This window comes from Labrus bergylta, chromosome 14 (assembly GCF_963930695.1).
Source record: "Labrus bergylta chromosome 14, fLabBer1.1, whole genome shotgun sequence".
Taxonomy (NCBI): Eukaryota; Metazoa; Chordata; class Actinopteri; order Labriformes; family Labridae; genus Labrus; species Labrus bergylta.
This window is the reverse complement of record NC_089208.1, coordinates 18,263,642-18,291,613: the sequence shown is the minus strand read 5'-3', so window position 1 is coordinate 18,291,613 and position 27,972 is coordinate 18,263,642. Positions and strand designations below refer to the sequence as shown.

Below are 27,972 nucleotides of genomic sequence, written 5' to 3'. Positions count from 1 at the left end.
AACATAGTCTGAGCTACTGGTGGGGTGTGGTTCCTCTGTCAGGGGTGCCCAAAATGGGAAAGGCAGACTTTCGACAAATAATTTCAATAAAAGTCTTCATATGATGATAGGAAACTGCTAATAATAGTTTTCCCCAGAATATTTCAACTGATAATTCACATCCCGGATTGTTAAATCACAGAAATAAAAACACCTTTCTCCTTGTTCACCTCACAAAAGAACCAATACTAGTACATGATTGAGGTGTCTTATACTCCTAACATTTCTCTCCTTTCAAAGTAAGCCTTTTCATTCCATGTTAAAAAAAAAAAGCAACACAAACATATTTTGGAAGTTGGCACACAGGTGGCACTCCTTGAGTTATTTTCTCTCTCAAAAACAAGATCAGAAATTCAATCAAAGAGCAGAGCTCAGCCAATAGCATTTCAGTGTCTGTTGCAACAGCAGCATCAGATCAGGCTGCCATTGGTGCGATGTTTCACACAGCGAAGGCTGTAATTGGCTGATAGTGTGCCGAGGCTTCATTGCCTCCATGGCAACATTGCTTCCTTATTGCTTGGGGAAGGTGAAAAAGGAGGGGAAGAGGGGAGGCGACTTTCACTCAGACACTACCTCTGCATTATTCATCCTTTGTCCCCAAGTGCTTGTAGAGAGTGTGTGTGTGTGTGTGTGTGTGTGTGTGTGTGTGTGTGTGTGTGTGTGTGTGTAGATGTACTGAGAGATGTGAATGTGTGTTTGTGTTCCTGTGTTGGTCTTGGTGATTGGTTGAGACTTACGGGATGAACGGGGTGAAACCGGTGCAATAATTGCACTCAGCGGTGCAATGCATCAAGCAACACCAAGTCTATATATAAAACAGCCAAATGTGTTCAGAGGGCATTCCCAAACTCTCACTTCACACACAGATATCAGCCTTTGAGTCTTTAAACTCCTAATGGAAAAGAGAACAAAAGAAAACAAACAAACAAACAGGGACTAAATCTCCAAAATGAGGCTGTGACAAGGTGCAACAACAGCGCACATCTGGACAGGGGACTAGCCAGCCTGCTTGCATCATCTTCTCTCTGTGCTGGATCTATGCACGCATCCCATCCTTAAGCCAGGACCGGCTGAAGAAAAACATCACCACCCACAAACAACGACAACACCAGAAAAAAAACATAAACCATGCGGCTTGTTTGTTGTTGTTTTGAATTTTTTTTTTTCCTTCACGGCAGCAGAGGGAGGGGGTAGGGAGAAAAAGAGGGGCAAGGGTGGGGTTAGCAGAGAGAAAAACATCACACAGAGATTAGGGTGGGGGGTTCATTCAGGGCTCCTCCCCCGTGTGTGTGTGTGTGTGTGTGTGTGTCTGAGCATGAGCGGGGGGGGGGGGGGATAACGTCTGTTGACAGGCGTGCCGGCCAGCGAGCTGGATGGCTGTTCCTCTGGCGGTGAACACGATGACGAGATGGCAACAGGCACTCAGCATAGCACGTGCTCTCAGTTGCCATCGCAACCTGCCCTTGGATACAGCGTGCTGGTTGGCCGTTTCTAACTGTTGTTGTTCTGTGTGCGGCTGATGAAACCTCGTGGATGAGGGAGGGCAAGCGGTACAGCATGGAGCGGATTTCCCGCCTTGGTAGAAAGTGTTGCTAGGCACATTAGAGGTCAGTTGGTAAATAAACACTTAATATATAAGCACCCCCTCCCCAAAGCAGCAAAGATGTTGAACTTGCTTTTTTACCTCCTAAATCCAAGAAAGACTTGTAATTAGAAAGCCGGATCAGCTTCTGATCCCAAACAGTCTCACAGCACCAAGTCAAAGCAAAAGAAAACATTTAAAGAGATTATCCGGACTGTTTAAAGTGGCTTAATGCTTTGTTTAAAGCTGACAAAGTACAGACACAATTCATTTATTTAACCTTCAATCAGTTGGAAACTTTATTACACAAAAACAGCTTTTATAACAATGAAGACGCAAAACAATGATGAAAACAAACAAGACACTGTAGTTATAATGTTTAAATGTAAATATATGCTAATTTTCGAAAAAAAAGTTTGCCAATATTTGTTAAAAACAGATACCAGGCTACCTCAATGAAATATGATGCAATACTGTGCCCTTACTGTGATGCCTTACAGTATTTGGTGGTTTCTTTTTTTGTTACATTTTGTTGAAATGCAGCTCACGTTTGGTCACAACAAGGCAACGAAAGGCATAAATGTATCAATCCCTCAAGGCTCCATGCTTGAGGAAGTGAACAAAGAAACAATGCGGGTGTAAATGTGTGCGTGTAAATGTGTGGTAGAGTGTGTGTGTGTGTGTGTGTGTGTGTGTGTGGCCTTGAGTGCCCCGATCAATACAGCATTGTGCTGAGTCTGCAGCCTTCCTGATGAATTCCCGCACAAATAAACATTCTGCTCATAGCCCACATTCACCCTGCGCCAACACACACAGAGAAGATGGCGCCACGAGCCACAGGAGCCGAGCTGACAACATGATTGATTACAAGTGCAGGCGCTCTTTGTTTCACCATCGGTAATCAGGACAAAGCGGAGTGGAAGCTGGGAGTGTGTGTATGAGTGTGTGAGTGTGTGTGCAGGTAGGATTGGACAAAACCTGTAACTGAGGGAATGTGTCTGAGATGAAAACCAGACGAGGAAGAATTAGGGTAAAGGCAGAGATGAGGACGAGAACGTTAAACCCTCCTGTTGGGACACCTGGACGAAGCACCGTCCCTGACAAGTTGACAGCCCATCACTGTCATGCCTGATCACATCCATCCTGGAGGCCAACTTCGATCTCCTCCAGCCTCTGAGCCATGGACAACACCAGCATTTTCATCTAAGAGGGAGGGGAGGGGAGGTCAGGAAGATGAACAGCAAGTGCAGAAAGGGCATAAAATAGAGCCAAAAGTGAGGACGGAAAGGGAGGATTGGAGGAGCAAGAACAGGGAAGTGGAAAATGGACAGGTGGGAAATGAAGGGAGCAGCAGGATGCAGCAAGGAGGAAAGAAAGGAGGAGTAGAGGTAATTGGAAAAAGGGAGGGGGGCGGAGGGGGAATGACGAAACCCAGAGGGGCAGTGGTCAGGGATGGATGGGTATGAAGGGGGCAGAGAGAGAGAGTGGGAGTGGGAGGGGCGGGAGAGACAGGTCAGTGAGTGTACAGGATGAAACACCCAAACAAGTGTCTGCCAGTCGGTCAGACAGACAGACAGACAGAATACATTAACTATGGCGGCAGGGTGACAAGCACCTCCGTCAGATCCAGTAAAGCTGAGGACAAAGAAACCTCTCGAGTGTGGGGCTGAGTACCATTTGAAATATTTATACAGGGGATGATCCCTAATTTGAACCACACATAAAAACAACTTTTTGGATACCTTACTTTGAAGAATATGTGTCTTTCTATTAAAAAAAAAATACATTTTCCTTATTTAACACAAGCTTTTTGTCTCATTACAACAGAATCAACAAGTATTTCTCAAATTATTAAAGCTCCTGTGATGAGTTTTTAGCTGGTTATGAAACTGACTGAATTTAATACTGATGCCTTTTTTGAGGAAAACAAAACAAACCTTCTAAACCTGAACGGTTTCTATTTATAGTTTTTCTTTTAATAACACCTGAGATTTGTGTTATTACACACAACACACACATGTACAGGACAGAATCAACAAAAAAGTACTCTGTGCCCAGGGAGTCACCAAAATTAACACAAACATAAAGTTCCACACAGGAGCTTTAATAAGTCTGTAAACTGTCTCCAACAAAGAAACATCCTCGTATATTCCTAATATCCATAGATTTTCACTTAATCATTTCAACAGGGGGCAGCTATCCTTTACTCGAGGACAACATTTCTAAAATAAGGACCAAAATAGTTTCTAATTCAATTTCTATTGTTCAGTGATTCATTCATCTACTTATCAACAATGCAGCCAAACTATTCAGAAGTACTCAAATGTGAACACATAATGTATACAAGTTTGAATTGAGCAAAGCACTGCGATGTAAACCAGAAACTGTCCGATGAAGAGCTTTGATACTTGTTGCTAAATCCATCTTTCTTTAAAAACTGTCAAGTCATCATTAAAGTTATCTCACGACACTTACACAGGTCTAGATATTTCTCTCTATGATGTAATAAAGAGAGACCCTGCTGAATCCACTAAAGGCAGGCTACTGGTGAAAGAACATTGTTTCTACAGGCAGAAACATTGAGCAGGACCTGACAGGAAGACAGTCATCTGCATCTAAGAAGAAAAAAAAAGTATTTTGATGTCTGTTTGACTTTTTCTGACATATTTACACTTGCAGCCTCAAGGTAACATTAAGTTTTCAGGCCTTAACAAAAAAGTTTAAAAGTGGCTGCCATATCGTCACCAGACATTAGCATATGATTGATGAACTGAAAATGTGGTTGCCATTTTCACTCACCTTATATTTGGAGTAAATAATGGTACATATACTCAAATATACATGAGCCTGTGACAGTGAAATGAATAGATGCAAAGAATAGGTAAAAGCTCAGGAGTGACAGATATCACTGTTTTATATATCATTAAGTATTTGGAACATATGGCAACCAAAGGAAATTCATTGTTTGCCAATTTCTCAAGATGGTTTCCAATGGCAACCTGGCAAGTGGCCACTGTTGCTGGCGAGCCCTGATTTTGCAGGGGAAAATTGACAGCGTAAGCTTTGGGCTCAGAGTCAAACACAAAGCTGATGCAAAGAAGTTCAATCAGGCGCGACAGGGATTCAAGCAAACAGACATGTAATAAAGAAAACACTGACTTTAAAATGTGACCTAGTGATCAGTTTTTGTAATCTTGTCACAATATGCCAATGATCAACCATGAACGAGACCACCAGTCAAATTTTAAAATATTAGTGTGCAGCTTATATCAGATTATTCTTCAAAACAGAGCTTAAACAATGCCAGTGTTGAGGTTGATTTAATTATTAACCTACATATCAGCCAATGAGAGGTAAGCCTATTTGTTACATTGATACATTGCCCTAACACGCCCTTTGTTCGACAGACATGTGTGGGAACTTTATTAGAGTAGAAACGTGAGCTTCAGGGTCTGAGATAAACGCTTTTTGTTTTCGTGGGACATTGTAGAGAGGTCGAGGAGTAAAGATAACAACCTGTTTGTATGATTTGTCTGTCTGTCACTTGGACAGTTTCTAAGTCATATAAATTATAATGACATGGTATAAACTAACTCAAACACTGATATGAAGTCTGCACAAAGACCTGATAGCGCACTTGTGTTCACAATGTTCTGTTGCTCACGTGCATATCTTGTTTTTCTTCTTTGTTTTAACAGCTGTGTACTTCTGAAATATATTGTTGCATACCAAACATCTCATTGTATAATGGATCAGTTGTGGTCTGCAGGAGATTCACAAATCACTGCCAAATAAAAGTAAATGCCATACATACATCCAGCTATAGCCACAAAGACACTTCATCATCAAAACATGTTTTTCTCTCACAAAGATTCCTCAACATGCTCCCAGCACATCTATTGTCCTTGGTGCAAGAGTGTGCTATCACACTATCACCACCTACTGGCCAACCTGGAAATGTTATGGATTTTTAAACAAAGGGTGATTAAGAAGAACTTTAAGCATCCCTACAGTTTTGCAGTAATTCATTAAAAAATTATTTAAAAAATAAATAAATGTTTTTATAAATAATAATGTTAATGTGAAAAACAAGAGGAGATGTAAAACAGAAAACAATGAATTTCTTTAAATGTTTAAACTGAAACTTTAAGAAGAGAAACTTCTGCATTTTATTCTAACCTGAAATGAAATGAAAAATAAATAACCTTGCAGTGTATGACATGGAGAGATGAGGTAATGTCTGATACAAACGTCTGACCGTCACAGGAGAGAGGGCTTCCCAGCACTGAGCTGATGTCATCACAAGAACAACCTGTGCATTGGTAATCAATGAGAGAGCTGCTCCCAAGCAATGTGAGAGCACTGTGAGTGAGACAATGCAACACACAGAATACTCTCTCCTGCTACAGCTGGGGATGTTTTCTCTGAATTGTTTCTACACCTGTGAAAATGTAAGGACTTAACTTTACCTTAATCTTGAGATACAGTCATGGGTACACTAATGAGCCGTAGAACTGTGACTAGAATAAATTATGGTCACGGGAAGCCAGAATTTAATCTTAAAGTAATACACTGTGAGGAACAAACAGACAAAGAAAAGCAGCAGCAATAAATTACCTCTGTCAGTTGTTGTTCAACAATGTCTCTGTACTCCAGTGATACCGGTTGCTCTTTGGGGCCCTCTGCTGCCAACATCTGGTTTGCAGAGCCAAGCACATAACTGAAAGATAAAATCACAGTAAGGTATTAGGATGTTAAATGTAGATTTAATTTAATTTCACTTCATTTATTATTTGTATTATTATTATTATTATTATTATACAGGAAAATATTTAAAGTATCAACACATAAGATTAATGGGGTATCAGACAACAGAAACACAACCAACAGAAATACAAAAACAACAAACAGAACAGAAAGGGGGGGTGGGGGGGGGGCACAACGGAAATGAACAGAGCAGTTAAATCAGTGATTGCAAGTTTATCCATCCATCATGTGAAAGTCTGCTAGAAGTGCATAACTGAGGTTGTTTGTCCTGATATGATATCAGATTTTAGTGTTCATATGAAAAAAATGATCTCGGACCATAGCTGATGTTTTAAGCCGGCACTGGGATTAATGCTTGTCAGAGTGAGCTGGTGATGCGATCCTGACTTGTGTTGGATCTTGGAACTAAAGCACTAACTGCTGGAGACGAGTTTATTGTTATGGATCTGATGCTAAAATGTAATAGCCTGAATATTTGTCTAATTCTGTACAGACGGGGAATCCTAATTAACACCTGCTGTGCAACTGATACAATTCAATATAAATTGCAAACCGTGAACACTACATGGGTAAAGCACATTTAGACTCTCTGAACGCCACAATCCATGGTGTGTCAATGAAATGCTGCTCTCAGTTTTAAACTAGATGCCCTTTCTGTAGGGTTATTATTTTGCATCATGCTGATGTACTTTACACTACATTTTTAAAAATATATCTTTATAAATGTGGGCGTATGTTTTTGTGTTTTGGGACAAAATACAGGAAATCTTACTTCAATTAAAAAGGGGAACATGTTAGTGTGGGAAACTTCTCATGTAATCCACAGAGCTGCTTCGAGTGAATGAGCACATGCATGAGATGTATCGTGTCAAACACATTTTGTAGGTCTCCAACATTTCTTCCATAATACAGTCGTCTTTTTATGAGCACACGTCCTTCAGAAAAGAAAAGAAATGTAAAGCATACTTTAACACACTTCTTCTGGTAATCCGTAGCTGTAAACACACCTGTCGATGTCTGCTACATTGAGACAGAATGTGAATCTCTTGTGGTCCATGTTCTTCGGCGTCGATGAATAAACCATGCCAAGCACAGAGCGGCAGCCTCGACAGACAAGATCAACAACGAGACTGTGGAGGGAAAAATGTAGAAAGTTCAGGCAGTGAACATGTTTCATACAAGTACATATACAAAAATGACAGGAGAGTTTTCATTCAAAACAACACGTTTGACACTTCTATCTAAACTCCAAAATAGCAGTAATGGCTAACTAAAAATATACAGTGACCAACCACAACATCGAGAACACCTCTGACATTGAATGCAATCAAACAGCTTTACAATAAATTCTACTTTTCCTAAGCTTATACCTTTTTAGTTCTTGTTGACATGGTTAGGTGGAAATTCCACTTCATATTTATTATTAATGTTTAAGTGGATGTTTGTGGGGTACTGGAGTAAATAACATAAAAATGTAATAATAATATTTTTGCTTACTCCATTAACACACATAAAGGGAGCAAAATGTGAGTTTATCATAGTTTTGATGGAGACTGTCGGTTAAATTGTGGAAGAAAAATTAGGGACGACAAATTAAGTGTAATCATTTGGTCACATGAAGCCCAGGTGATTGGGGCAGGGCTGTAATGGTTACAGTTTTTCAAAGTGATGTCCTGGAATACATTTTTACCTTTAATATGAACACTTGCTTTTAAGTTCAAACACGAGTTTTAATGATATTATACTATTATATACATTATAACATCTCTGGTTGGGGCACTACTGCTGCGTTTAATTTAAATGACCGTGAGTAAATCTGACTGATATTACTGTATCAGAAGTTTTCGACATTATTGTAATGGTACTTTTTCTTGAGAACACAAATCGTACACTTGATGATCTACTTGGACACAGACCATCCATACCAGGCAGATCGTTTGCCAACTTCAAGCAGGCGATTGTCCTTTCCAACTATGACGTTGTCGGTGACCCCTAAAGACAAAACAACACAAACATGTCAGCAGGATTGACTATGAGTACACTTCAAAAGCTGTCAATTCCCAACTTTTTCCAAGAGCATTTAAATGCATCATTTTAATAACACTTTTGTTTGGTTTTTTTTCCCTTGCTGAATACAGAAACGGAGATAAATTACGGATAGCATGTAAATGTAAATCTTAACTCTGAATAGTTCAGGAGAAGTTGACAATTTAAAAGCCGGACTTACGCTTCAGTCTTATTTGGTTTTGACCGTCCTCACTTCCATCCCAGGACAGTGAATCCCCAACAGGCAGCTTGCACTTCCCGCAGATGAACACCATGGGTCCGTCGTCAACGTCCTCGTCCTCCTCCACATGGCCAAACAATTTCTCTTCGACGGCGGTCGAGTCTATACTGGACGTTTCAAATGTTGCGTTTACATTCTTATGTCGATGTTTTATGGGGGTTTCTCTCGCCGCCATGTTTAGCTTTTCAAAACAAGAAGTTTCAAACCTACGCGGGTTGCTTGACAGTGACGTAGAGATTTGAAGTATTCAGACGACCCAAGATTGAAATGCTGTGTACTTCCGCTTTCGTTTATTAGAGAAAATCTTAGATACAACTTTTTTTTTTCTGCATGTTTGATAATATTTTGTTTGTACTGAAGGATGTTTTTAATTGTTTGTATTATATGTGTTCTTGTAATGGTTCTTGTGATGGTCGGGTTGTATATGTCTGTTGGGTATCGTGCACTTTGGGTTCTTTTCTGTTGAATTGTATTTAATTATTTTTAGTATTTTGCATCTGTTATATTTTTACTGTTGTTCATGTTCTTCTGTGTTTGGTTTAGTTTGCTTTGTTCTTGTTTTTGCTGTTTGTCAAAGCACTTTGTAAACCTGTGTTTTTAAAAGGTGCTATATATAAATAAAGTTATTATTATTATTATTATTATTATTATGTGTGTACCACAGATGTTAAATTTACATTCTATGGTTAAATCTGATAGTAATATAGTTTCATAAATGTATTGTTAAGCATGTTAGCAAACCACCGAGAACGAAGTCTAAATTATATTTATTGTTACATGCTAAACCAAATGTGTTAGAAACCAGTGTGTGGATATTCTTTTGTTAAAACCATAGACTGGTTAAACACTAATCTCAGAAAACCATAGGACCTTCATATTTTTGCGTAAATCTCTTATCATGTTATTTAAATTGGCCAACACAGTGAACTCCAGAACCTATTATTATAGTGGTTATATTGAACAATTATAACCACTGACTATATTGTCATGTCATTCATACCAACACATTTATGCAGAGGACACAAAAACCTAATGTACATTAATGAAAATGATTATTATTATTTACCATTGATAGATAAGATATAAAGCTCTTGCAAGAATGAGCAAATGTTTTCTGTTTCTCTGCTGTGTCAAATAAAATCAATGCTAAATTTACATTTTATCAGAAAACATCTGATTATCTCTTCATTTATTTAGTTGTGTTTTTTTCTAAGAGTTTCAGACTTTCTTCTCTTTTTTTTTAAACTTATTTTTTATTGGTGATAAGGTGAACAAAATGAAACAAGAATATATAGAGATGACAACTAAAGCGAGAACAAACAAACAAAGACAAAGAAAAATAGATACAAACAGCAAAACATGCAAAGATACAGAGCGACAATACAGACAAAAAAAAATACATTTAAATGAGATGAGAGTCAAGCAATGATTTTTAGTAGTAGTGTGTTAGAAAGGTGTGAAATGTGTTCCTGGCAGCTTAATGCATTAAAGTGCGGAATTTAGTGGGGAGTAGCGAAAAAACAAACAAAAACATAAATAAATGAAAACTTAGTTAGAGAAGACTTTCTTCTCTGAGCATTTTATATTACATAACTGCACTCAGCATTACTGTGGTACAACACTGCCTCTCTTCTCTGTTGTTTACATTACTGCTGCTATTTATTTATCACACCAAGTCACTTTAATCACTTGTCACTTTATCTTTATCTCATTCTCTGCAAATACTGTCTCAATTCTCAATTCCCCCCAGTTAACTTCATCATTCATTTTGTACTGTATACACCCCCTGTTTTTATTTTTATTTTTTTTATTTTTTTATTTTTATTTTTTTTTATTTTTTTTATTTTCTATTCTGTTTAATGTGTATTTTTGAGCTTTCTTGTCTGTGCTGCTGTAACGCCCGAATTTCCCCTCTGGGGATCAATAAAGTACTTTCCTATTTCCTATTTTCTGTTAAACGAGAGGAGAACAATCTTGATCTGATTACCATCTTTGGGAGCTTAAAGCCGACGTGAACTGGAAATACTTTCTCACCACACAGGCGCTGAACGTTTTCAAATTTACATTACCCATCCTCACCCAATTTTTTTTTAATTCAAATGATCACAAGTTTTTTGTCACATTATTTTTCATTTTTAAATTTTAAATCCTCGTTATTACAAAATATTACTAATTTACAATAGGCTCCGTCTTTTTTTTTGTATTGGCTAGTAACCCGGAAGTCAATCGATTAATTTTGAAGGCGCCAAACAAGGAAACAAAACCTGTAGTTTGTTGTATCCCCTGGACGTTTTGAGTGGCTTGTTGTTGTTGTGTGGTTTTTCTCTGCCCTTTCTGTTCGCCATGTGTGAAAAGATCAACAAGGTAATGTTCATTTATGTTTAACAATGTTATGAAACGACTCCTGCTGACTTTTAGTTGAACTGGTTGTTGATGTCTCTCTGCAGGTGAACAGCTGGCTCAGCTCAGTGTTTGGAGATCAGCCAGTGCCACACTTTGAGGTCAACACCAGAACAGTGGACATACTGTACCAGCTGGCACAGTCCAGTGAAGCCCGGTGCAGTGACACAGCTCTCCTCATTGAAGACCTCAAACAGAAAACAGCTGAGTATCAGGCTGACGGTAAGAGCAGATGTAATGTAATGTAGATGTAATGTAATATAATGTAATGTAGATGTAATGTAATATAATGTAATGTAATGTAATGTAGATGTAATGTAATATAATGTAATGTAGATGTAATGTAATGTAATGTAATGTAATGTAATGTAGATGTAATGTAATATAATGTAATGTAGATGTAATGTAGATGTAATGTAGATGTAATGTCAGAACAACCCCCCCCCCCCCCCCCCCCCCCCCCCCCCCCCCGGATTGTTGATGGACGGTCTGCCTCCCCCCACCCCCTTGCTCCCTATCCCTCTTCCTGCATCTTATCCCATCTCTCCCATCCCATCTCTCCCCCTATCCCCTTCCAAGCCTGGTGCAGTGTGTCTTCGTTCAAGATTCAAAATTTGTATTTGTCACATGCTCATACAGATGTGCAGTGAAATGTAAAGACTGTTCCGCAAGGCCGTGCAATAAACACTCAAATTACTAACACACATTCATCAGTCACTTACTGAATGCAGATTAGTAAAGTGTAAGACAGTATTGTGTCGAAAAGCATTTTCACAGCACTCAACTTTCTGTGTTCTATGTAGACGCTCATGTCCGGGATGTTCTTCTACAAGCCGTTGGTCTGTCCTGTGGAAGCTTGTCAAAGTCCACGTCTGACTACGTGTCTGCTTTAGTGGACACTGCCATGGTGCTTGGAGTCAGAGACACATCACTGGGCAGGTACACTGTCATGCACAGTTGAAGTCTGATTTCTCTTACTATTTAAATTCTTTCTTGTCACCAGTTTCCTTTATCAATCTGTTTTGTCTAGCTTTATGCCAGCAGTGAACAACCACACCAACGAACTTCTGGAAGCCGAGAAGTCAAACAGAAGACTTGAGAGAGAACTCAAAGCCCTCAGGAAGAGACTTGGTGCTACTCTGGTGCTGCGGAGCAACTTACAAGAGTACGGGCGTTGATGAAACGAGCATGTTGCAACAACTATTTCATTGGCTGACGCCTACGTCACATTTTATTTCTAACAAGTGTTTGTTTTAAATCATTTTCAGGGATATCAACAAAACGGTCAAATCTCAGGCAGTGGAGAGCGCCAAAGCAGAGGAGAGACTCCTCAACATGGACTTTGTCGCAGCAAAGGCTAAAGAGCTTAGCCACAGACGGGAGAAGGCAGAGGTACATTGTGAAGTCAAACACGTGTCTGTGTCAAGCTGTAATGTGTAAATGAAGTTATGAATTAAGGTGCTAATGCCTAAATAATTTAAGAGTAAGCTCTTTTTTTCATCGATGCTCTGGAGGTTTTTTTTGTTTCCCTTTTTTTGTTGGGAAATAAATATCTCTTAATAGGAGCAAAACTTAACTAAAACTATAAAGTACTCAACAGTTGTAATTAAAGCTACTGCGAGGAACTTTTTTGTATTTATTTTGGTGAAATCTGTGGATGAAATGGAAAAGTTTATCTCTTTGCTGATGTTGGCCTGCACATGCATAAGTACTTTTTTTGATGCCTACCTTCATTTAACAGTGAAGCATATTACTCAGCATCAATCTTAACTGAGGAAAATATAAAGTCCTTTTTTTTTCTTTCTTGGTGGCGGTGATTACAGACAATCATAACTATATAGAAATAATAAATCTGGTCACTGATGGTCTAGTTTGCTTAAAGAACTATCAGTATTAAATGTAGTCTGTTTCATGATTAGTTAAAAGCTCTTCAGACGAGCTTTAATAAAGACAAAGTGTAGTTTGACCTTGTGCGGGCAACGCCGGGCATCATGTTGCTGCCTTAGGTGAAGGGCACAGAGCTGAAGCTGCAGACAGGGCCAACAGTTAACACCCTCTATATTATTGTCAGGAGAAGAACAGAGCTCTGTCATGTTGGCCTCTTCTGATGTTTCACCCTTTTAAAAAAAAAAAAAAAAATCTTTCCTGCAGGCTCAACTTCAATCCAGGAACATGGACAAGTCCCTCACACACCAGGCTATTGTGCAGCTCTCAGAGGTAACTTCAGCTGTTACACATGCGACTCCAATGAAAACCTAAAACGTCTCTTTTCAGGGTCTGAAATGTGTCGTCTCATTTTGCTCCCTGTAGGAAGTCACTGCGCTGAAACAGGAAGTAATCCCTTTGCAAAAGAAACTGGAGCCTTATATGGACTTAAGCCCGGTATGTTTTTGTTTTTTTTGTGATTTTATTAACTCACCTGCCAAAATCACTCTCACGTCCCTTGTTTTAGTGTCATTATATATTTAACTTATCTACTGAACATCTTTAAGTTTCTGTTTGTGTTTTCAGCTAAATTAATTATTACTAATTTAATTATCTTCCAAACCGTCACAGAGCCCCTCTCTTGCTCAAGTGAAAATAGAGGAAGCAAAAAGAGAATTGGTAAGTATTGAGATGTCTTGTTCAATGAGAGATTCAATTGCATTTTATCTGTATAGCACATTTCATACAAAGGTAAACTCAATATGCTTTATAGGAGACAAAAATATACAAACGATCACGTAAAAAAAAAAATCAATTCAGAAGCAAATCTAAAATACAAAACACATTTTTATATATATATATTATAAAAGGACCCTGCAGCATCCCATACAACACACACACCTATTCCCACTAGAGCAGACAGACAGGACCAAACAACAACAAACATATATTTACACACAAACACACACACACACACACACACACACACACACACACACACACACACACACACACACACACACACACACACACACACACACACACACACACACACACACACACACACACACACACAAAGACGAGAGGATGTGATGAACTTTAGTTGCTCCCTTTCTTATTAAAAACTCATTTGTTTTCTTAATTGCAGGCTGCAATTGACTCAGAACTTGAGATGAATGTGAATTTCAAGTGAAGCTGTTGGTCCCGTTGAAATCTTTCCTGATTGATTCTTTTCTGTATATTTTTTTTCTTAATCTGAAAAATAATAAAAACTTTCTACTTCTTCGTGACTACTTCGCCATATCATTATCTGACAATTAAGTCACTTTTTATTATTTTTAATTATTTTAATGAATCTGTACGAGGAATTGCTGCGTTCACAGGAACAAGCAGTGTTTCTATTTAGATCCTGATTGATTAAAAACCCCCACATCATTGTCTTTCCACAAGGGGGCGCCAAAATCGACACAAACCGAAGTTCTAAACGATGGAGACTCTTTTAAAGCACCTGTGAGCAACTTTTGGTTTTGTTATGTTGGCGCCCCCCCCCCCCTCCCCTCAAAATATCTCACCCTGCCAAGTCAAAAGTATCAATCAGCAATCTTTGTTGAGGTAAATTAGGAAAAAGACTGCTTCACAATGCTGTCACCAACTATACAGAAAATAGTAAATTATTATCCTGATGGTCTCATTTGCTTTACTAATAAATAAAGAGGCCTCAATATTGATCTAGTCTGTTTCATAACCTGCTTAAAACTGCTGAGAATTAAAATGCTCCAAATTAGTACAGCAGCCTAACTGGTATTTGTATTCAATCAACTATTTGTGCTTAAAAAAACCTTTAATAATTACAAAAAGCCTTACAGTAGAAATTGGAAATAATCTTTCCTCCCTGGTTTGGACCTCTTCAGTTGCTCTCCTCCTCTTCCTGTTTGTTACATCACATCATGAACACTAATCAAATGTTTTGTCTTGACTTTAGAGTCAGCGCTTTCGGATTGAGGGCTCGTGATCCCAATTTAAACAATCAGCAAGTCATGGGAGAATTCTCCTTTAATCGACTCTGTCCGCCCAACATGTAAACCCTCTGTCTGCACAAACACAGACGAGGTTTTACTTGAACGGCGTCTGAGTAGAATATTTCAAAAGAAAATACGACATGTTTTAGATTATCTTTTCTCACCCTTTTTTTTTTTTTATCATAATACTTGAATTTGGATGAATTCTTAAAGACATGGCTTTGTCTTTACTGTCTTTACTCTCCAGAAAGTTGTTCCTTTAGGTTTGTTTAAAAACCTAATATTCTTGCTTTCACACCTACTCATTTCAGACATTTTCTCACCATATCTTTATGCATGAATCGAGTACACCTCCAAAGGGCAACTATTGCTTTTTCACCTACATGGTTGAATCTTTTCTTAAAAACATTTTTTTGTGTTTGACAACAAAATTCCACAGGCTTTGGAGGGATAACAGCACATGAAAGGGGGTTTAGAGCCACTCCCTGGGTTCCTTCAGCTAAAATGCAGAGAATGGAAACAACTAGGGGGCCTGTTGTCCAGTTTGTATGCAAAATATCACCCCTAAGTTCCTCCCTCTTGCCACTTAGTGCCCCCCCCCCCTCTGATTTGGAGCTAAGCACGGAGACCCCCAGAGTCTCTGTCAGTTTGACTGTTGTAGGTCTGCTCTGCTGTCTGACATGTCGATTGACTGGTTACCATGGAGTGGGTCATGGATGTGGGCCGGGGAGCAGTTTACCCAGTAGGCCCCCTGATTCATTCAAAGGCCCCACGGTGAGGGCATGGACAGTTTATGAAAAGAAACAGAATTCAAATATCGTTCACTTGAAACTTGATCTTTGTTGGCTGAAAAAAAAAAAAAACACTGATCTACCAAAGTGGTTGAGTGGCTTCTCATTTTTTTTTTTTTTTGAGAAGCCACTAAAAAAAATCTCACCAACAATAACAACAGTTTTAGTACAAACACAGTTATTAATATCCCTTACAAATAAGCTAGAACTCAGAACAACAACTGAAGGTTGAGCAACCCAATTCTGACCAAAGTTTAAAGTAAGAGAAATAAGAAATGACATCATTGGTAATTATTGACTACCTCTACCTCTTATATGTTACAAAATAAAACAATTATTAACGAGAACTTTCATTTATTTACACATTTTTTTTTTTTTATAGTGGGAGAGGATGTTGATAACCATCTGCATAAAAATTGAAGATGTAAACATGCCAGAATGCTCATTTGCATCCATAGTCCCTACAGGGTAACAGCAAATTAAAGCTCATGAGTGGAATAGGAATCATGTTCAGTCACTTTTGGCAAACTCTGTGGACAAAGCAGCACTATTTACATCTCTGCCGCAAGTTGTAGTTTGCACGGAAGAAGTCTTTTCTGACATGAAGAAACCTCTCACACTTCTTTATTTTAAAGGTCTATTGTGTGGCTCAGAAATGAATGTCTGCTGTGGGAAATGTACAAGTTTCTGAAGAGTGCTGTTTATTGCCTCGCCTGATGTTGATCTTGCTGTATGTATTAAATATAGGCATCAGCATTCATTTCGGTCAGTTTCATCACCAGCTTAAACTCCTCAGAGGAGCTTTTTTTTAAAAAAGACAATGCGAATATAATACAAATAAAAATTTAAAAATACATACAACCTGCCTGTTTATAGTGGTGGGAAGTAAAGCAGAGGCAGTAACGTAAAACAGAGAGCAAATAACTCACACAAAAGGAACAGTTTCTCACAATCCAAAAGGTAAACATGTGCCTCATGGGTGAGAAAATGGTCCTGCCACTGCGTCATACCCCATTCAGCCCCCCCCCCCCCCCCCCCCCCCCACCCGCCCGTTCCCTTTAAAATAGTTTTATCAGCCACGCCCACCCCATAATACGCACTCAGCTGTTACTGTAAGACGCTTTCAGTTTCCACATGCGTTTTATTCATGAATCTGCGGAGTTGAGCAGCAACAAAGTCAAAGAGAGATCACCATACACCGGATGAAATCAGCTCGTGTGTCACTTTTCAACAACTTGTTGCGCAGCTGCTATTTTCCAACCTTCCTCTGTGGTCCTCACTGCCGTGGACAGGGGCTCTCTGGGTGATATTTTCTTTTTTTTTTTGCAAAGGAGGACAGATGGATTAGGCTAAGCGGTGCCAGAAGAAGACACACCTTGAGGCATTTCACCTTTCTGTCTGTGTGTGTTTTTTTTTTTTTTTTTCTTTGAATGAAGTCCTGCAGCCTTCAGTGAGTTTTAGCTGTCTTGAATATGATCTCAGAGACAGGGGATGCGAGTCATGAGCCGGACACGTCCTTATCCTGGACTAGAGTGGAGCCAGAGCCTCTTCTACCTGACTTTACTGCTGTGGACCAGACGCATGAATGGACTGGCTGACTTTTCAAGTAAGATGATGATGATGATGATGGTGGTGGTGATGAAGCAGTGGAAAGGAGGAGAGGGTGAATCAGGGTTTGTCCCTAGGAGCCCTCAAAGTTAGGCTATAGTTTTTTGGGGGGTTTTTAGGTTTGGTATGCGGCTGCATTCTTTAAAGTGGTGTAAAAAGCTACAACGGGGGAGTGCAATAAATGTGTAAATGTGCGGTGTAATGGTTAAGATGGTTAAAGTGTTGTCTGTTTTTCACACTGCTGGTGTTCCTAAAATTTCAGCAATTTGACCCAAAGACAGTTTTTAAAATGTGTCTTTACAACATTACGTCATCTGGACATCGTTTAAAGAATGAAGAACATGTGGAGAAAACATGATGTTGTAGAGAATTGCACCAATCCCTTAACTTAGTGACTTTAAGACAAGCTATTCTCACTATTTTTTATTTATTTAGAGAAACATCTACGAAAACTGTCCTTCAAATCTATTTCTATCACTTCTGTGTGATTTTCTATGGGACAGATTTTGCAAACACCCCCCCCCCCCAAAAGAAAAAAAAAAAAAGAGCCTTTGATCCAGAAGTAACTTCATCACATCTACACACAAGTAGACTGTGCAAAGTTGAATGCCAGTTGGCAGAGATTGCCACCCAGGAAAAAGGTTTGGCAGTCAGCACTTTGATGGGAGAGTTTCAAAGCAACATGAGACAAGAGCTGCAAAGAGGCCAAACAAACATAATCTGAAACCACAGACGCAAAAGACTAAAAGAAGAAATTACTTTCTTAGACTCTTCAAAATCAAAATCCTTTTTTCAACATGTTTTCATCGCTGACGCTGTTATTCTTTTACTAATCCTGCAAGCAATAGCGGACACCCAGGAAGCGAATTGTGTTGGTCCCATTGGTTTTATAGTGGATAGAAGCAGTGCTTAAGCTACAAAGCACTTCTATAACCTACTAACTAACTATCTAACAGATCAAAAGAAGGTTCAAATATCAGGGACCAAGGCCAGAGTTTTAGTCTGTAGTATTGGTTCAAGATCCAGAAATGCTAAAGCATGTCCCTTCTCCGTATTTATGACTAATAAATGTTTTTTTGTGTAACAGACTACCTGTCCAGGATCATCACGAGCCACTCTGCTCAGGCGTGTGACGGACAGCCTCTGCGACTCCACTGTCCTCGTCACTCCACCATCTCCATCCAGACTGCGTTTTACGGGAGCGGCGAGGCGCGGCTGTGCAGAGCAGACCCTCCGCACAGAGTCCACAACCACAGCTGCTCTGCTTTTACCACCCTACAGGTGCATTTTGATTCTGCAGTACACAGCACATTACACTTTCACCGGGTCTGATTGGTAAAGGTGGGCGGTTTTAGTGGATTTAAGTGATCAAACGATCTCTCTCGTTAGTTATCAGTCAAATGAAAGGTTGGTGGTTTGAACCCAACTCCTGCAGTCTACAAGTCAAAGCACAATAGGAAAGGACATCTCACCCCAAGTGACTCCTGATGGCACAGCCAGCTGCGCGTGATTGTGTATGAATGGGAGTTAAAACCGCTCGGAACTTGAAAGACACGTTGAAAGAGAGAAACACATGTAGTGTAAAAGTGCTATGAGTATTGGGGTGCTATGAGTATTTGTGCCTGATCCTTTTTCTTTTTTTTTTGCTTCTGATTTGGTTGTGTTTGTCTCGAAACTGGTAAATGCTGAGTCTGTCTGGTGCTTCCTGTTCAGAAGCTGTTGTCAGAGTGTCAGAGTCACAGAGATTGTCAGCTGCCTGTCAACCACCTGCTGTTTGGGAAGGACCCCTGCCCTGGCACTTCCAAATACCTCCATGTGGACTACAAGTGTAAACCAAGTGAGTCACGCTGCTCATTTTCAGTGAAGCCCTTACCTGCTCACAATCTTTTTCTGCTGCCATATCCCCTCTCAGTCAGCCTCCACTCCGTCATTATTTGTTTCACACTTTCAATAGTTAAATAACGACAGAACTATACACAAACATACAATATGATACAATACAGTACAAATATGACACGACACTGACTCATACAGTACAATCTGATCAGATATAATACAGCAAAATGCAATACGATATGATATGATGCATTGCATTTTGATGATGTTGTGGACCCCAGGAAGAGTAGATGCTACTTATGTAGTGGCTAATGGGGATCAAAATAAAATTAATAAAAAAAATAAATGCAATACAATGTGATACAACATGATCCGATGCAATGCACTGGATTGTCCCCCTTGGAGATTGAAGTGCTGCACCTATTAGCTGCCTCCACAGTAGCATCAACCTGTAAAAACAATTAACACAAACAACAATCCCCATGTAAACAGAGAAGCACATATCAATTACAACCACAATCAACTTGCAGGATTCAGCTAATGAGTCCAGATCACAAGCAGGGCAGCACCACCAGGAGTGGACAGAAATGAAATCAGTCTTTAAAATCTCCCCTCTTTGACTGTATCCTTACCTTTGAGTTTCCCATTGACATGATGACATCATCCCCTTAAAATCTTTATCCTGATTTCCCCCCCCCCCCCCCCCCCCTTCCCTCAGCTGAACACAAAAGACATGTGGTGTGTGACCGAGAGACCATGGTCCTTCGCTGTAAGCCCCCCAAGGTTCTGATCATCTATGCAGCTGTCTACGGGAGAAGTCTGGGTCAGACTGACACCTGCCCCTCACACCTGACAAGACCACCCCCGTTTGGTGAGTCAACAGGATTATGCTGTATTCTCATGAGGTGGTAACTCACAGATGTTTTCCCTTTACAATACAATGTGTTGAGACACCGATTCACAGAGTTTCTACATATTACAACTTCTCGTTTTAATATGTCGAAATAAAAAAAGGCTAATAACTTAGAATAATAATAACTATTTTATGAGCAGCATCTGTGCTTCAGTTATGTTTTTTTTCGGAGTGGGGTTATGCAGGAAATTCTTAAGAAGAGAGCCCTGTTAGGAGAACTCTGAGTAATGAAGCTGTGTCCAAAAATCACTTCCCTATTTCTTGTATGATACACTGTATAAGCTAGTTATGTTCTATTTAAGAGTTCAAATTGAAGTTTTTAATGAAGCTGTGACAAGGAAACATCAATATGATCTCATACTTGTACATTTACTGTGATGTTTTGCTTTACAATAGAAATAAGTGTATTTATGAGCAACTATAGCCTCACTTAAAGAGAATTTGCATGCTGTGGTGTACAGTAATCTCTCGTCGCAGAATGTATTTTGACAAGTCCAAAGCAGCAAAATCACAGGTGTAACTAATTACATTAATAATGGCTGCATTCCTTTTAGCTCTGTCTAAGCCATCTGCAATGTTATTGAATACACCTGTTATTTTCCTCCTGGTATGACTGCTATGTCTGCTGTGAAATAAAGGCCTATACAAATAGCCCGGCACAAAGGCAAGATTCCATGTGGACAAAAATGGTTTTAGAATGATACACTATTAAAAATGTTTACAAACCTACCTATAACCAAACTCGTGCACAACACTGAATCTTTTGTTCCACTGCTGCAGCTGGATCAGTGAGCTTAACCCAAATGTTAAGTAATTATTACCAACTGGCTCTTCACTTCTCCCTACAGAGTGCCTGAACCACGAGGCCGTGCACTTGGTATCCAAGTCCTGCTACAGCAAACACAAGTGTTCTGTTGCTGTCAGCAACCAGACGTTCCGGGACCCCTGCTTTCCAGGAACCAGGAAGTACCTCAGCGTGGTTTATTCTTGTGGTAAGACTCTTTCTGCTTCCTCATTCACAAGATAAATCAGAGCGAGGTTCCAAAATAGGAACAGGCTAAACATTAAGGATTAGCTCACGTCATGTCTGTTTTTGTTTTTGCCTCATTAATTATGTGGCATATCCTTCAGAGAATTCTTTGTCGTTTCCTACTGTGTGTTATTAATCAGCGGATCTGAGCCATCAGCTGATCTAATCAAATCAATCCCGACAACACAGTGGCAGGGGAATAACAGGCTGTGAGCTCGGATTTGTGGGTTGAGGTTCACATCCTGGTACACTTCCTATGGTTGGCACCGATGCCAGTGAGGTCATGCAGCAACAATGTTCATGTATCAAAGTTTGGAAATCTGACTTCAGGCGTGTGTTGATAAAATTCTCCTGACCGGCTCTGTTGGCCCCATTTAGTGCAAAACATTCTGTGTTAGCCTTGTAGACCGGTTATCAACACAATTGGAACAGAAAGAATTACAAATTTGAGAATGTCTTCCATTGTCAGCCTAGATTTGGCAGAGATCTGAATGTGGGAGGTAGCGTCCTGGTGATTGACTGACTGTAGATTCCTTGGATCCGTGTAAGACTCTCATGAACATGCTCCGTCTATGGTCCAAGCTTTAGAAACTTTCTCAACTGTTTGACAACATTTGAGTGCCGGATTAATTGTCTGTAATCTAACGACTGACTTTATCTTTATTCCAATAGTATCACAGACGCTACTAAGGGAAGCAGACCCTCACATATTCAGCCCCACCTCATCTACTACTGCAGTCACTGACAAAGGTACAATCTGAAGCCGTCTGTTGCAGCTCCAGGTTTTTGGTGTCGTCTAAACTCTCTCATAATTTACATTTTCTCAACAGCTTCTCCTACGGCGATAACGGAACCTTTCCCCAAACGGTCGAGAAGGCCAGAAAACTCAGGAGCTATGATGAGCAACTCTCTCATGACCTATGCCTACATCAAAGGTAAACATTATTCACATGTATGCACCTACGAATGCACGCCCAATCCTCGTTTCATACACCTCCTGCTTTCATTTCCTACACAGAGCATCCAGAAATGGCGGCGCTGCTCTTCACCTCCAGCGTGTGCGTCGGCCTTCTGCTCACACTGCTGGCTGTGTCAGTAAGAGTAACCTGCAGGAGGAGCCGGATCAGAGATCGCAGACTCGCACCCAAGTCCTGTAACCAGGCTGCTGAGTGCCAGGAGGAGGACAATGATGAGGATGATACGGAGGACGACGATGAAGAGGGAACAGAAAGCTCTTTGGTCTCGGCTGCAGAAAGGAAGGCGATACAGTGCTGGGAGGAAGTGACGTATGTGAGCGAGGCGGCCGATCGTGCAGAGAGGATTGACCGCAGGGAGATGATCATGCAGGAAATATGGATGAATTCATATCTGAACGGCAGCTCGTGTTAATTAAACTGGGGTGTGTGGATTCTCTTCAGCACCTTCAGGATTTATTCAGGATTCTGCAGCAGCTCCCAGCCTCAGATTATATAGTGTAAAACAAATATTTGGGGGCATTAATACGCAGTTGGTTATGTGTACTGCTGTTTTAGAGTGCTGTTTGTAAATAATTGAATGTTCAGGTGAAACTGCAATGCCAGCCATTTTTTTAAAGGGTCAACAGAGTTTAAAACTGTCAAATGGGTTTCCATTTACATCCTGAATGTTTTAAATGGTTCTATGTATTCACATTGACAAACAAGCTCAGATTGTTGGTCAAAAAACTGTTAAAAAAGGATAAAATCACTTGTTTTGACAGAAGTTACTTGAAGTAAATAAAATGATACTTCATTTTTTATTGTCAAGAGCTTTTCAATCTGTACAGTTTAGGGCCTAAACTTTAGGCCAATCCCTTCCCTTTGAGAAGCTTTTTGGAGGAAAAATTCCCCCACAAATCCTCTGACATTAAAAAGGCTGAGAACTGGCTGAAAGAACTTCCTCTTTTAGGCTCGACAAGCAGTAGATGTTTTGTGTTCAGAATAGTCCAACAAAGTAAAATTACAGTGTGGATAATCAGGATGATAAGACTATTTGACATACATGGCTCTTTCAGTTTGACAAGCAACTTCCAAACCAAACACACAAGACCTGAGCCGCAGTGGCAAGGCAGCAGAGAAAGCGAACACAACAAGGATCCAAAGTATCTGAATGAAAATGAGACTTCCCAGGACAGAGCAGAGGTCCAGCACAGAGAAGTCAGGGTAAAACGAGAGATAAGAGGATCATCAGGTACAAAGTGTAAGTTATGAGAGAATACGACATTAACTGAAAGGCTGTTTGATGTCAGTGGGGAGGTTATTCAAGAAGGAAAGGACGCGCGATGGAAAAAGGCCCAGCAGCCTGCTGGCTTCTTTTTATTGGGAAGAATGACAGGAAGTAAAAAATAAATAAATAACTGGAAGTAAGTTGGCTACACTGTCATCAATAAACCTATGATTGAGTAAACAGTTCAGCAGAGAGTTTAAGAAATTGATCCGACACAATGGAAGTGGCAGGAAAGAGATATTTAAAACAAAATCTATTCATTTCTCTCAAAGGATTTTTGACAGACGGCGATCTATCCAGATACTTAAATGATCTGTTTTTGTTGCTGACTCATTCAGAAATAAGCCAACCTTTGGAACTACCAGGGGATGACACATTAATGAAATTTAAGAACACTGCTCCTCTGATTCACCAATGGATCACAAAGCAGCTCCAGCAGTAAACCAAAGAATGGAAGAAGGAATTGTATCTGTTACTAAAGCTCAAAAGTGACCATGAAACACTGTGTTGGCTCTCCTCTCCAGCTCCCTGTAGTTTGTAATGGTTTGTTATGGTATAAAAAAATGGCAGTGGTTTGTACCAGGTACAACAATATTTCCTCATGCCATAACTGATACATGTCTCTTTAAAAAAACACCTGAAGTGAATGTATTAAAGGTGATATTATTCTTGGGATCTACATGTCCTTGCGTACAGGATGTTTTTTTTTGGTGTAAAGTGTTCCTTAAACCCGGCTGCACCTCTGAATTACTGAATTGGCTCCGTTAATGTGCGCTCACATTTCAACCCTCCAGTGATTTAAGGCTGGAAAAATGAGCTGGAACAACCATAGCACTTTGTGGCAACATCCTGACTTTAAGAGGAGCGTGTGTGTCAATGATTGGAGACAAAGAGAGGAAAGGTGTAGCATCCTTGTCCCTGCACTCCGATGGATGTTACACTGTGTTCCAGCTGAGTCACTACCTCCCGGGCTACACTGAATGTCAACACGTTTTAGAACACACTTAAAAACACAGTAACTCAGGATCGAACACCAATTTAATTTTGGATTTATAGCTTAAATTAGTTTTAAAAAAAGAGTAAAAAGTATCTGTAAAGGAATACAGAAATCCCATTCAAGTTAAAATAAATCTGTAATAGCTGTCGTGTCATATTATTTGTCCCTATACTTTATTCAGATTTTTGGGATGTAAGTGGAGAAACAAGGCATATAAACACATTGGCTGTACATTATATTCTCTTGAAGACCTCAAATAAAAACCAGAATTAGAGTTTCCTTTATCTTGGTCCCCATTTGATGTTGGTGAGGCCTTGAAACTGCTTTTTGAGAGCCTGTCTGTCCGACCACTCTGAGTCCATGTAGGTGTCATCGTCTGCCTCCTCCAGTTTCTGACAAAATGTAACCAGGAGGAGAGGCGCATTTAATACAAGCAGGAGCAGTATTTTGAATGTGTGTGGCTACTTTATATTAAATGTTCTTGGTGTTTCCTTACCTTAAGCTCTTCCTGCCTCCTGTAGAAATGCATCATCATCTGTTTATGCTGCTCATCGTTGACCAGAGGTTCTCTCCCTGGTGCCCCCTGTCCTTTCTATTGAGAACAGAAACAAATGGATTGTAACTTTTTTTCAAGGCTAACGTAATCTTAAAACAAATGCACTGCTTGCCCTATACTCCAGGTGTACACACATGATATGGCGCTCACCTTTTGGATTTTAACCACAAGTTTGGTCTTTTCATTTTTTCCTATGTAGTCCTGCAGTTTCTTCCCTCTCTGGATCTCTTTGGCAGCCCACCAGAGCTGGCACTCGTCCTCTGTGATCACCTGCAGGGATGCCTGAGGTATGGAGACAGATGGAAAGAGCAGATGCACAGGAATGAAAGGAGGAAAAAGGAAAGAAAGATTATCAAGAAGACAGCTTCACCTCCAAATATATCAAGCAATACTGACCACAAACTAACTTCACATATCCCCTTAGCTAGTGGCTAGAATGTGTGTCTATGTGTGTACCTGTGTTCCTGTAAGGTCTTCCTGGTTCTCAAACTCCATCCTGATAGGGTCATGAGGGGGCAGTCCCATAGGATAAACAATCATAACTGCACCCCTTAGCTGATCCAGGGCTTCTTTAATCATCTCTTTAGTGACACAAACATTAGCTTGGACTTGTTTCTAAAAGAAAAGGGAAAGACAGACAATAATCCAAAGTATTGAAGCTTGGTGAACCAAAATATATTTTGTTATATTTTTGTATATATATATATATTTAAGTATTAACTCTAACACTCACCTTGGATATCAGAGCCTTTGCTTCCTCGACTGTCTTCATTAACACTTGCTTCATTTTATCATTTGGAGCTGTTAGAAATTAAGGAGAATTATTTCTTTATTTTAAGACTTTTTTATAATAATAATAATAATATATTTTATTTAAAGGCGCCTTTCAAAACTCTCAAGGTCACCTTACAGAGCAGAGATAAAAACAATTAATAATCATTAACATTGCCATTATTTACACAATTATTACAGAATCAATGGAAATAAACGGTTGAATGGAAATGATTGCAGAATTTCAAAGTCACAGAAGAAAATTCCTATCACACGTAGGAGTGATATAAATCATGTCACATTTTTGTTCATCGAGTTTTTCCTTGCCACTGTAACTTTGCTAAATGTTGATTAGTGCTGTGCTCAGGATGGATTCATGTTGGGTCTTTATAACGAACAGTACAGTCTTTTGCCGGCTCTTTTATAAAATGTCTTGAGAAAGCATTTGTTGTGAATTGGTGGCATACAAATAAAGACTGATTGATTGCTTGACATTTAGAAGTTTAAAGCTAAACCCATTCATTACCACCTAAACTTAACCCACACTAGTGCTGCAGTAAGTCATAAACATTTTAGAATGTGAATCCAGATTAGGAAAAAAGGTAGAAGTGAGTGCTGCACTGGGTCAAAAAGAAAAAATGTAGAGGAATCAGGTGCTGTTTAAGAACAGGGGACAGAAGTCAAAATAACTTTGACTGTCATAAAGTTGACTGTCTGTTTGTTTGAAGTGTGGAAAGGCAGTCTAAACTGAAAGTCTGAGGCACTCTGATGTCGTATAAAAAGCCTTTATTAAACAGGGATGTGAATCTCGATTAGTTCCACTGTTAAACTGTGTAGCTTTCTTTATAAGCATCTTTAAGAAAAAGCTAAAGACCCAGCTCTTTCATGAATACCTACTCACTTAATGATGCTGGTCTCCATATCATGGATGATGATGACGGTTGTGACGATTGTTTTTGTTTGATAACGACGACTTATAAGATGGTTTCTATATTGATTAGAGCTCTCAAGAACTGCCGTCGATGTTGTGCTTTGCCTCTGGTCACTTCCTGTCAGCACCTGTGTGTCCAATCAGACTCAAAGCTGATCGTTTGCTCTTACTGACACTGTTCCCTTTTTTTTTTTCTAGATCCTCGCTTGTGTTGTACTTACTCTCTGATGTACTTCGCTTTGGATAAAAGCGTCTGCTAAGTGAATTGTAGAATTGTAGCTTTCAGTTAATAGTCATATAGTCTCACCATGTCCGTTCCTCCTTCCAACTTCATCCATCTTGAATACTGGCCCTCCACTGGGCACGCACGTGTCTTCCCATTCGTCCTTCAGTTTCAGGTCCACAATCTGCTCCTCTGTCAGCCCCTGCATATTAGTTGGCAGTATGATGCCATGGTCTGCAAGCTCCGGGATCTCTGAGGGTACATCAAAATACAGACAGGTCAGTGTCAGTCTTTGGTACTGGACTGAAATATGTTTCTATTAGACCACAGGTGGATAAGTAAAGAATATGAAGATCAACAGAAGAGGCTTCTTTAAACCAAAAAAATAATAGCCAAGAAGTACAAGGGCAGCCAAATACCACTTCTCATTCTTTCCCAGATTGTAAACAAAGCACATGTGTCACCTGAACATATCCTGTCCACTTTGAGTCTCCCGTTGTAAACAGCTGTAATTTGTTGGATCACAGTCTCAACAGTCGCGTCCACCGTGGTGTTGAAGAGAAACTGACTTTCATCTCCACGCTTCACATGCAGCTGCACCATCTTCAAGCCGCTTTGTTCAACTCTTAAAAGAGAGGAAAAGACGAGAGTTTAAAGCGATTTGTTTGATAAGTAATCACGCAACAACAACAACAACAAAAAACATGTCCGTGTTTCCAAAGCGGCTAAGGGTCTCTAGGGTAACACAGCGTAACCATAGCAACAGTCGTGTGTGGACGCTTCCAGAAACACAACGCTGACCTGTAGACACGAGGATTGTGACGCTTACCTGTTCAGCGAAACGACAAGCACAATACGGTAAATACATTACACTACTAAAAGACATTACCAGCTAAACCTTCCATGAGGATTCAATGGGGGGGGGAATTCTTCTTCTTGTGATCGTTGTCTCAAATTACATGAATACACACTGCCCTCTACTGGTACATGATGGTAACACAACTTACAGGAAAGTTGAAGATTGTTTTTTAAGTTACCCCTGTTTTGCCAAAG

At 39.8% G+C, this 27,972-nt stretch overlaps 4 protein-coding genes across 7 annotated transcripts; 2 read left to right on the top strand and 2 right to left on the bottom strand.

The window, feature by feature from the left end:
- Positions 1-1,891: 1,891 nt before the first annotated feature.
- Positions 1,892-8,915, bottom strand: mis18a (MIS18 kinetochore protein A). Of its 2 annotated transcripts, none has more exons than XM_065963306.1 (5): positions 8,616-8,915; positions 8,305-8,380; positions 7,396-7,518; positions 6,239-6,341; positions 1,892-2,824 (listed from the first exon to the last, which is right to left on the bottom strand). In XM_065963306.1, exons 1-5 carry the CDS (start codon positions 8,848-8,850, stop codon positions 2,744-2,746), a joined length of 618 nt encoding a protein of 205 aa, XP_065819378.1. In that variant the 5' UTR covers positions 8,851-8,915; the 3' UTR covers positions 1,892-2,743. The 2 variants fall into 2 exon arrangements, with proteins under 2 accessions (XP_065819378.1, XP_020495538.2); XM_020639882.3 differs by having other exon boundaries at positions 8,314-8,380.
- A 1,984-nt stretch (positions 8,916-10,899) lies between these two features.
- Positions 10,900-14,283, top strand: haus1 (HAUS augmin-like complex, subunit 1). The gene is made up of 9 exons (XM_020639886.3): positions 10,900-11,039; positions 11,123-11,297; positions 11,879-12,014; positions 12,106-12,240; positions 12,344-12,467; positions 13,227-13,292; positions 13,386-13,457; positions 13,632-13,679; positions 14,149-14,283. Exons 1-9 carry the CDS (start codon positions 11,019-11,021, stop codon positions 14,191-14,193), a joined length of 822 nt encoding a protein of 273 aa, XP_020495542.2. The 5' UTR covers positions 10,900-11,018; the 3' UTR covers positions 14,194-14,283.
- A 2,616-nt stretch (positions 14,284-16,899) lies between these two features.
- Positions 16,900-24,933, top strand: eva1c (eva-1 homolog C (C. elegans)). The gene is made up of 8 exons (XM_020639869.3): positions 16,900-17,416; positions 18,506-18,699; positions 19,132-19,255; positions 19,973-20,125; positions 21,016-21,159; positions 21,870-21,947; positions 22,028-22,132; positions 22,216-24,933. The coding sequence occupies exons 1-8, from the start codon at positions 17,302-17,304 to the stop codon at positions 22,584-22,586; spliced, it is 1,284 nt and encodes a 427-aa protein (XP_020495525.2). The 5' UTR covers positions 16,900-17,301; the 3' UTR covers positions 22,587-24,933.
- Positions 24,462-27,889, bottom strand: cfap298 (cilia and flagella associated protein 298). Of its 3 annotated transcripts, none has more exons than XM_020639873.3 (8): positions 27,809-27,889; positions 27,384-27,544; positions 27,004-27,171; positions 25,728-25,795; positions 25,451-25,609; positions 25,145-25,276; positions 24,935-25,030; positions 24,462-24,830 (listed from the first exon to the last, which is right to left on the bottom strand). In XM_020639873.3, the coding sequence occupies exons 2-8, from the start codon at positions 27,520-27,522 to the stop codon at positions 24,720-24,722; spliced, it is 873 nt and encodes a 290-aa protein (XP_020495529.2). In that variant the 5' UTR covers positions 27,523-27,544; positions 27,809-27,889; the 3' UTR covers positions 24,462-24,719. The 3 variants fall into 3 exon arrangements, with proteins under 3 accessions (XP_020495529.2, XP_020495528.2, XP_065819183.1); XM_020639872.3 differs by having other exon boundaries at positions 27,749-27,844; XM_065963111.1 differs by lacking the exon at positions 27,809-27,889 and having other exon boundaries at positions 27,384-27,720.
- Positions 27,890-27,972: the final 83 nt, after the last annotated feature.